The following is a 10,755-nucleotide window of genomic DNA, read 5'->3' on the forward strand; positions in this document are numbered from 1 at the left end:
TAGAAGTACACCTTTGAACTTTAGTGTCAGTTTTTTCTACTAAACTTCAAATTTTTAAATTATCTATAGTCATATAGTCTAATGGATTATAAAAGCTTTGGAGTTACCTTTTTGAGGTATATGCAAATATTCATTTTTAATTTGGTCATTTTTATTAACTGGCTCAAGACCTTTGAAAATCAGAGACACAGTTTGTCAATTTGTATTCTTCTAGTGAGCTCTTGTCAGCTAGCAGAATGGCAGGAGTCCATTATTCAAATGTATCTGGCACAAATACTATTATTAATGGGTTGATGGATAAGTAAGGATGTAACTGTTGTATACATAGCATGTCACAGAATAGTCCTGTTCTGTAGTCTTAGATCTGAACACTTCTCAACACTTCTAGGTGACAAGGGTGTACTAATAATGACAGAACTGGTCTCATGTGATAAGAGAGTTTGCAGTACTTAGAAAAAGTGGGTTTTTTGTTAGCTTGAGGTTCATGACATATATTTGTTATGTCCTTTTCTGTGGTATGAATCTGACTGCTGGAGAGTGGCTGAACACCCTTGGTTGAGGAGGGACTGCCTTTACTTTTGGTTTAGATCTTTATCCATTTGAAAAGTCAACCAGAAAACCCACTCCAAGTTATCCTGCTGATTTTCTCATTTTTCCTTTTTCTTTGTGCAGCTGCTGCTCGTTATGAAGAGGGAGAATCTGAAGCTGAGAGCATTACTTCCTTCATGGACACTTCTAATCCTCTTTATCAGCTTTATGACACAGTCAGAAGTTGCCGAAATAATCAGGGCCAGCTCATATCTGAACCCTTTTTCCACTTGCCCTCCAAGAAAAAATATCCTGATTATTATCAGCAAATTAAAACACCTATTTCATTGCAGCAGATCAGGTAAGAAAACAATGCAAACTAATCTGGTTAGTTATTTAAGGGCTTATTTCCAGAATCCTATCTTGTGGTCAGGTTGTTGATACTTAATGCAGTGTATGCCATCTTTCCTCTACATTTGGTTGGTTCTGTTTTCAACTCAGTGTGCAGCAGGCTTTTGATCATCTTTTATAGATGGCTCCTGTTTGGTTTATTTTTATAGAGTTTATTTGTAATGTGCCTGAAAGGTTGCCATATCAGTAACTGTCAAGGCTAGGTGGGCAGCAGAGATGAAAGCTTCTGCAGAACCCCTCATTTTTTTTCTTCCTTTCAGCCTCGTGGCTTGGTTATCTCTTACTGCCTTGTTTTTTAAACAAATAATCTTGATGTGAATTGCAGGAAGATAAGTTGCAATTACATTCCTTTTGTCTAGGTCACAGTAACTGTGGAGAATAATTATTTTAATTCATGATGTAGCTAGTCTGGACTGAAGTAGGAAAGCAGAACACCATTTATAAATCTGTGAGCCATGAATCACTCATCAACAGGCAGAGCACAGCTGTTGGATTAAAAACCTGAGTAAAAAGAAATGAGCAATAGCTTTCTTTAGCAGTCAAAGATAAGATAATATGTTTGGATATCTCAGGGTCCTGAGTGCATTAATAGGCCCTTATGGCACTGACCAGTCTTGGGTGACCCTGGCCTCCTGCTCAGTGGCCCCTGGGGATTCAGTCCCTGCCTGAGCTACACTGCAGGAGAGTTTGTTCCTCCAGCTTCAGTGAGTGAAGGCTGGGCCCTAACTCTTCATGTGTTTATAGTCCACTTTTATACATAGGTCTGTAAATTTTAGTTCTAGCATAGTATCATCTGCTGCACATGGTCTAACTGTTAAATAAGCAGTGTCTTTGTTAAATCAGAAAGTAATGAGGTAGCTTTTTCTACTTTTTGTTTTATTGTTTAACCTATCAGGGTGTGCTTTGCATGTGCTGTGGAACAAATATGGAGCTGCCATACTGATTAGTTGTCCATCAGGGGCTTTAAAACATTTTTTCTTGTGGCTTAGTACATCTGTTGGCTTGGCAAGGAAAGTGTCTTGTCTTGAATGAAGCACAAAATGTACTTGATGTGAAAAAAAAGGTGAAATTGAGAGAAATGGTTGACAGTTGTCAGGGAGTTTTTTGTCATAATGTAACAAAGAATCATATATAAACAGATATAATTGGGAGAGACCTTCCATTAAAAATATACCATGTGTTAGTTACAAGAAAAATAATTTGCCACAGGGAGCAAGCTGCATTTTTCTTTCATTACTGTGTAGGCTGCATCTGGCTGTGTGAGCAGTACGGAAATTGCATGCAAATGTATGAAGAACTGCAGAGAAAAGACATTGCCTGAGAGCTCAGAAAATAAAAAGGCACAGACGGTCTTTTTAGAAATAGTGTTTGTAGCTCACAAGATAAAGCACATTATGTGTAACTGTCCAACTGCTTTTAGCAAATTCTGAAATTCAACTGTTTTTTAAATGACCTCATAGTCTTCACTTCTTACTATACCTTAAAAGCCTTGAATTCATGTACATATGTACTTGATTGTTGTGCTTGAGGGAAAACTGGAGCTAGCATGGTTTTGCTGGCATTGCAAACAGGTCTTCAGGTATTCAAAATTGTCACTCCTTAGCAATAGAGGCTTTTTGTGGCTTTTTTTTAAATGGTGGTGGGGGTTGTTTGTGTTTTGTGTGGTATTTTTGGTTGTGGTTGGTTTTTTTTTTAGATGTACATACAGAGAGTGTATCTACTGTTCAATAGAGATGGAAAAGTCCTAGTGAACAATTAAAGGTGTTGGAGGAAAGCCTGGCTTTCCTGTCTCACATCTGTTCTGCTTTGGCATCTGGCTTCCTAGCTTATCCTGCCAGCGTGAACTGAAGTGTGGGACTGTTGCAAATTCTACAGCTAATCGTGTATTTCAGGTGTTTGTGTGTGCTAAATGCAGGAAAATCCTTCCAAAATAGTACATGATGTCTAGGTTTTGTTTTAATTAGATGTACCTGTCAGCATTATGAGCCTCAGTCACTTGAGCCTAGTGCTGATCCCAAGCTGTTCCTGGATGTGGGAGATAATTCTGCTGATGGCTTTAGTTTTCTGCAAGTTTCCTCCTGACTTCACAGAATAACAGAACAGAAGAGGTTGAACAGGGAGAACAGCTTTCAGTCCAACCCATGGCTATAGCAGGGCATCCAGAGGTGTTTGCCTGGGGCTACATCCTGTCAGGTTTTTAATATCACTGGACAGAGATTTATTTTTCTTGTGCTTAGATGAAATTTCACATTTTGGTTTATTCCCACTGTGCTTTGCCCTGTCAGGAGGCACAGCTGAGGTGACTCTGACTGCTTCTTCATTTTCTCTCACCAGCTGTTCCTACACACAGGGGTGAGACATCTGCCCCCTCAAAAGGACAAAACTCAGAGCTGTAGAGAAAGAATATCCTGTTTAAAAAGAAAGGCACGACACTGTAGAGGTTGTGACTTTCATGTCTGGCTAAAAGTGCATGGTGTGGAGGTTATTTTGCAACCTTAAAATTGCTGGTAAAAAGTTATGCTATAATGTTAAATTACTGAAGGTGGTGTTGAGAAATAATGCAGGAGAATGTGTTCAGTTGCCTAACTGGTACCCAAGTGCTGGATCCTGGCATGCTTACAAGAACTCTGTTTCTTATTAAATTTTACAACGTTAGCAAATATGATCCCTAAGGCAAGTGGGTCAGGCTTTTCTGCACCAGAGGAGGGAAGCTCTCCAGGGAATTCCCTGGCAGCAGTTCTGTCCTAAAGGACATGGAGAGCAGTGTGGGTACACAGACACTGAAATCCATATCTTGGTTGGCAGATCCTGGTGTCTTGTGCTCCAGGAAGCTGGGGTTATAGTTGGTGTTTTAAAAAGTGCATGTGTCTAGTGTAAAACACAGTTTTGTGAGATGCCTGCTATTTGAGGATTTGAAACACCTTTTTTCTTATGAATATGCATCCTTTTGGACAATGGTCTGCAATACAGGAGTCTAAACACTGCATTTCACTACATTGCCACGTGTCCAGGTTGTCCTGTAATAGTAAGATTTGTGGTGGCTATTGTTCCATTTGGATTAATTATTGATTGTTTATTATTTGAGATGAACTTAAAGGAAATGCTGTCAACTCATGATGCATATTTTGCCTTATACTTTAATGACTTCTAATAGTAAGGGAAATAATGGAGTGGAACTTACCTTGAGTTAATGGATGTTTGAATGTGTTTGAATTTTTTTTCTAGAACTTTTTTTATGCATAGTGTGTGTCTTAATAAGATGGGTCTTTTGACTGCATGGAGACAACGTCTCTCTGTCATCTTCAGTTCTTTCAGATATTCCATCAGGAAGGGCTGAGTTTTCAGCAGACATTTTAGGGAGCTGAATGCCAGTTTACTGTAATCTTTTTTAATTGCTATTCTCATTTTGATCAGATTAAATGTCATGCCACTGTCGCTTTCGGCTTAGTGGCCTTATGGAACCTTGGCCTCCCTTTTAAACTATATTCCTCTCATTTTGCAAAGGTCATTAAGTTTTACTCATATTTCTGGGTACAATTTTATCACTGTCAAGTAATTTCAGAGAAACTTCTCATGCTTTCTAGCACAGAAGTTTAGTTTTTCTTACCTTGTCGGTGACTTTCTGTAGAGCCATTGCTTTAGTTTTAGCCTCAAGTTGCAAAATAAACTCATGTCTATAAAACTCTTTTCTTCCAAGCTTGTTGAGATGGCTTTTTAAAAATTTATTGTGAAACTCAATTTGAAACTAAATCCAGAAAAGGCAAGATAATTGATTTCTGCTGAGTTTGAAGATAATTAAATCTGTTCAAAGTACTTCTGTGAATAACCTTCTTAATTAAATAGTCATCCTGTTGTTTGCTGACAGCAAGTGCATTGAAGAGGATGGTAAGGCAAGAGGTTATTTGCAGACTAGAACAGAATTACTTCTGCACCCATGTGTTTTTCATTCTTCACATGTGTGGTTGGAAATTGTCTGTCTTTCCAAACCATATGGGCTAGTCTTGATTTTTATTTTTGTTGTCAGACCTTTCAGCAGTACAACTGTGCATGTACGTTGTTTGCTTAAAATCAGGTTGTGGGTAAAGAAATGCTGATAGAGGCAAGATTTTATTTCCTGGTAAGACAGTATGGATGATAGCTCATCCTTCCTTTTTAAAACAGTTTCCTCTTCCTTTTGTCTTCCAGATCTAGGTTAAATTTTAGAGAAGTGAAATATAACTAGCTGGTTTTCTTCACTTGTGAGCCACTGAGGTCCTCACCTTCTCCATCAGCTTAAAGATTTTGTTCCTACAGGGTCATGACAGAGCAGAGACTCTGTGCACGTAGAGTGGTACACTTAAGACTGGTGGAAACTTGGTATGGTTTTTTTTCCTGATTTTTGAGGCTTCAGGGACAGACTGCTGCATTATGATGTGCATAGGTCACTGCCAAATACACTAGAGTGGGATCCTGAGGCTGTATATTTTTAGATGAAGCATGTGACAGTGGTGTTCTGGGGTCTGCATGAGCTGTGTCACTGTCTCTGGGAGGAGAGTCAAGTCACTTGGAATCTGCTGATCTGACAAGTCACCAGATTCTTTTACCTTATCATGAATTTTTACAGAACCAATTTAGAATTCTCTTTTTGTAACAAGAAAATTGTCACAGGCCGTTTATATTCCCTAGGCAACGCTGTTGCTTTGCTCCTGCTGCTTGCAGCTTGCTTTGAATTTATTCTGCTTCAAAGGATATGGCAAATTCCCCCTTTCCTCAGTGTGAAAAAATGGCACTTAAACATACAGCAGGACCAGGATTTGTACTGATCAATAAATCTGCTTTATAGTATCATGCTGACTTTTTAAAGTTCTTAACCTTTAAAGTAGTCCAGCTGGCTTGGGTACCTTTTTCTAAGACGCAGCATTAGTTTTAGACATTATTTTTGTTTGCCTTTAATCTTTTGACACTTTGAATCTATGTTATAAACATCTGTAATACTATCAGTAGACAAGAAAATCACTGCTTGTTTACACATTAAATTACCCTACTTGCCTTGAAGAATGAGAATGTTCTTAAATAACTGTTTTGAAAAAATGAAAATGCACTTTTTATCATTTTTTATAAATGTGAGCTTATTACTTAGATTTTTAAAGGATTTTTAAGCCTTTTTACTCTGTGTTTTCTTTTCTCTTAATGATGTGCTAGCTTGTGGAACACCAACAAGTGTTTGTGTGCTGATATCCTGTACTGAGTTGTCAGTACTTCAGTTGGAGTGCAAGAATCAATTACATTAATTTTACTCTATAAATTTTTCTTTCTGTACCAGAGAGTCTTCACATTTACTGGAGATGACAGGTGGCTTGTAGTGTTTGATACTAGACAGTGGCAAGAACATGGAGTAAACTCAATGTTTACATCCTCAGTATTTATGAGCCTAAGTATCATAGTGACCTAAGGCAATATAATCTTGAATTTAATAAGCATTTTATTTTGGTTTTGACTTGTTTTAATAGCAGACACATATTCCTTAACATGCAAATAATTTTTGCTGCAGTTTTACAGGGAAGAAACGGAGACTGACTTTGCCTTTTTTTCATGACAATTTGATTGCTACCCAAATTCTTGATTTTGGGCTCTCTGTCTATTTGGGGGTTTTGGCTGTTTTTTTGTTTTGTTGGTTTGTTTGGGGTTTTGTTTTTGTGGGGTTTTTTGTTTGTTTTTTGTTGTGTTTTTTTTTTTTTTTTTTTTTGGTTGGTTGGTTGGTTTGGTTTGGTTTGGTTTTTTTACTGTCCAATGGAAATCGTATTGATAACTCTTCTTCTATGACAGAGTGAGTGAAGCTGCCAGGAAAAGATGTCAGTAATCTGTTGCTTTAGTTGAAAATACTAAAAATAATCTAAAAAAAGCATAAAGGTTTGCAAGATACTGATGTGTAAAGTTTTTACAAAGGTACATGAACCTAAAATGGTTCATTTTAAAGGAGAATGGCAACAAGTTGTTTTCTGTTTTAAGATATTGGTTTTTGGCTTTTCTCAGTCACTGAGAACAATACAAGTTCTTCAGATCCAAAAGAAACTAAAAATAAATCTGTTACAGTTCAGTAAGGTGCATACAACATGCAGTTAATTGAATATTTCCTGCAAAATAAATACACAAAGTTGTTGTGATGGAAATACATGTGCACTTCTCAGTAGTTTTCAGAGCAGCTGCAGCTCTGTGCCATGTTTAATCCAAGTGTGACTTCCTTGTCCTTGGCTGACCAGTGAAGAGTCTTTAGTGCTGGTTGACCGTTGTTGCTCTTTGTTTGCTGGTTCAGCTGTGAGGTGATGTTGGCAGGGAAGGTTTGGGGCTGCTATACTTATTTTGTGGTAGTGCTGTGCTCCCTCTGGCAGGTTTACATTATGCTTGGTGCTGTAGAAACCAGCCTGGGCTTCAAGGTGGTGATCAGGTTAAAAGGTGGTGTGTAACCAGTGCATGTGACAGGCAGATGGGTCAGGAAGGAGGAGGTGTGAAGAGGACAACTGTTGTCACAAGGGTTGTGGCAAGGACAGTTGTGATAAGGGCTTCTTTTTTGCAGATCACTATTTTCTCTTTTGTTTAATGAGGGTTTGGAAAGTTTAGAAAAGTTGTCCAGAGCTTTCATCACTTGTACAAGGTAATTACAGAAAACACATGAAGTTACTGGCAAACTCAGTGTACTGACTCAGAAGAATCAGTGAAGAATGGCTTTTTTAAATGTTAGTCCTTCCCAAACTGTTTCCACATGAAGTGCTCCTCTACAGATCAACAGTCAGGTGGTTTTAAGGGCAGGCAAAAGTTGCAGGGCTTTAGCATAGGGTGTTGGGTCCTTTTGGTTCTCCCTGGGGATCAGTGGAATTGGTGTTGTGTGTGGAAGGCAGTGCTCATGGGCTGTGCAGGGCTAACCCATCGTATTGACATCATCACACCCAGCTCCTGCAGGTGACAGCTGAAGTCTCCTGGAGTAGTCTCAGCAGGCTGTGCTTCTGCCTCATCTGTGACACATCTCTGAATGTGAAATCAAGACTTTGGTCTGCACAAATTCAAGAAGGCAGCCTTCAGAACTATTAAAATAATTCTTTAAGAGGAGATATGTTTGCTTAATAGAGCTACAGCTGGAAAATGGGCTGCAATATTCAAAAAAGAAAACACCCTCTTGTAATTTGAGCTCTTTGGCTATTGATTTATCAGAGAAATGCAGGTGTTAGGGGAATGTTTCACAATGTGTAACTTGAGGAATACCAACCTGATATTCCTCTCTTTCTTCACAGAACTAAACTGAAGAACCATGAGTATGAAACTTTGGATCAGTTGGAGGCTGATCTTAATTTGATGTTTGAAAATGCCAAGCGCTACAACGTTCCCAATTCTGCCATCTATAAAAGAGTACTGAAAATGCAGCAGGTTATGCAGGTATGTGGAACAATCAACAGCATATAACTTCACACATCAATTTATTTCCCTAATGGATATTTTTCAAAAATAATTTTTAAGTAAAACTGTTTGCAGTAGTTTTTTCTTGCTAGAGAGAAGCATGGAAATGAAGAACAGTAGAGGGTAATTTTCTTCAGTACACCTGCTGCTTTCTATGATTTTTGCTATATCTTACTATGACTCTTAACCCAATTAAGTTGTGAGAGAATGGAGGATGCTAAAACACTTCAGATTTAATTAACTGTTCCAAGTATATGCTGCAGTCTCAAATGGCATTGTTTTCAAATTGATTAATCAGAAATTTTTCTGACAATTAAAAAGAATTGTACTGCTGTATTATGTTGGACAACTTGTATTGAATAAAACACTGGAAATGTTTTGGTGGTGGTTTAGTCTTAAAACCTGCAGTTGCATCTTTCTTGGTGCATCCCATCTGTTCTGATGTTTAATATCTTATTCTGGAAGTGTCCAGCAGTGGGTTTGGTTCAGGCATTTGTTCTTTTTTTCAGGCAAAGAAGAAGGAGCTCGCGAGGAGAGACGACATTGAGGATGGGGACAGTATGATTTCCTCTGCTACATCTGATACTGGAAGCTCCAAAAGGAAAAGGTGTGCATTTCTCCATGACATTGCTACAGCTTTTATTTGTTAGAGAGAATATCAAGTCATATTTTTTAGCACTCGTATAAGGATATGTAGTTCTACACTTTAAACTCATTAAGTGTTCTGATTAATTCACAACTGTTTGTTGACTTAATTTTCCTTTCTTGGTTTATTGGTTGTCAGTTTTCAACATCAGTTCAGTAAATGGCATGGAAACTGTAGTTACACTGAATTAGGTAATGTTTTCAGTGGATTTCAGGATTTTTTGTGTGTTTTACATTTTTTAGCCTAGTGTGTGGACTGTCTTCACAGGTTGTCAGCAATTATTCTTTTCTGTTACTTCTCCACTATGTTACTGTGTAGCTTGGGTAGCAGGATCAGAATACAATTGAAGTTAATGCTGTAATTGAATAAATTTTTTGGAAGTTTATAGTATTGGTCTACAAATATTTTTATTTGGTGAAGTCCCCTGGCATAAATATTTTCCTTTTCCATTATGTGAATCTATTTGAGGAGTTTTCATCATTAATGTTAGAGGGCTGCTTGCTTCTCTCTCCCTCCTGCATTTGTGCTCTTCTGTTACCACCCTGTCAGCAGCTGGCTCAGAGGGTATTTGACAGATTGAGAAACTGAATATAATAGGCTGATTATTCTGGATACTGTAATGTAAACAAATTTCACAATGATTTAAACCAGACTCTTTTAGTGAGAAATAATGATGTTTTATGGAAAGTATTCTCTAGCAGTGATAGCTTTTGTGTAATTAACAGTAGCAATGTACTGCAATAATAGCAGCTGCCAGTGTAAAACTGGAATTCAGCATCTTCCTTTTGTGTTGCTTATGACCTTCAGCTTCCTGTATTTTTGGTTCTTTGGTTTTGTGAAAGTGGCAGCAGCTGTGGGGGGAGGAAGGGATGCAGCAGAGCATCAGCAAAGATTCAACTAAGAGCAATCAAGCAAGTGCAGCAGTGCACACTCGTAAAAAATCTGCAGAGGGAAAATATTAACATGGATTTAGGAGGTGGTGCAGTTTAGGGATGCCAGGAAAAAGAAAAGCAGCAGAACTGTAAGATAGTCCACAGTAACAAATGAAGATCAGGAAGGAACTAAGTGCAAAAATTGCTACGTTTGTGATCATAAGATTCAAAGAGAACTGCTAACCTAACCAAGCTAGTCAGTGTCCTTTTAATCCCGTGTTGCTTTTGATCACCTTGCTCAGGAGAATACTGAAATGCTTCAAAGAAATAATCTGTCATGCTTTGCCATCTGAGAGCAATAAGAGATAAAATATTGCAATCATAGATAAAGGAAATCAAAATAATTTTATTAATGCCTGAACAGAAGTTAAAAAACGCTTTTGATGCTGTCAGTTCAACACTTGTTACCAGTTTCACCTGCTGAGGGATAGGAAGTAAAAAAAGATTGTAAATGCTGCTTGTAGCTGAAATGAAGCACTGAAAGGAATTCCAAACTGTTGCTGGAAAAAAAAAAACCAACTATTAAGCCAGCAAAATTCATCCATTTGGGAAAATAATAGTGACAGAGAATAAAATTGTTTGAATGTCCCCTTTTATGTATCAACTGCATATTGCCAGTCCTTTTAACATTTCTGCTTTGGTTTTGCTTTACCTACATTCATTGAATGCTGTTAAACTTGGAAGCATGCTAAAGTGTGGAAGTCAGAAGCATGTGTCTGTGCTGGCATTGCTTATCTGCTAGGGTGAACCACTAATGTTCACTTTGCAGCAGTGAAGATAACACAGAAAAAAGTTTTAAACCTGTAGAAG

At 37.9% G+C, this 10,755-nt stretch overlaps 1 protein-coding gene across 12 annotated transcripts in view; it reads left to right on the forward strand.

Moving 5' to 3' along the window:
- PBRM1 (polybromo 1) overlaps positions 1-10,755 on the forward strand; it is a 62,568-nt gene that overhangs the window by 19,180 nt on the left and 32,633 nt on the right. For all 12 annotated transcript variants that reach the window (XM_071755686.1, XM_071755684.1, XM_071755678.1 and 9 more), the window contains 3 exons: positions 673-889; positions 8,205-8,346; positions 8,877-8,974. In XM_071755686.1, the coding sequence (XP_071611787.1) occupies positions 673-889; positions 8,205-8,346; positions 8,877-8,974 (457 nt within the window). The remainder of the gene's footprint in view (positions 1-672; positions 890-8,204; positions 8,347-8,876; positions 8,975-10,755) is intronic.

This window comes from Heliangelus exortis, chromosome 12 (genome assembly GCF_036169615.1).
Source record: "Heliangelus exortis chromosome 12, bHelExo1.hap1, whole genome shotgun sequence".
Lineage (NCBI taxonomy): Eukaryota > Metazoa > Chordata > Aves > Apodiformes > Trochilidae > Heliangelus > Heliangelus exortis.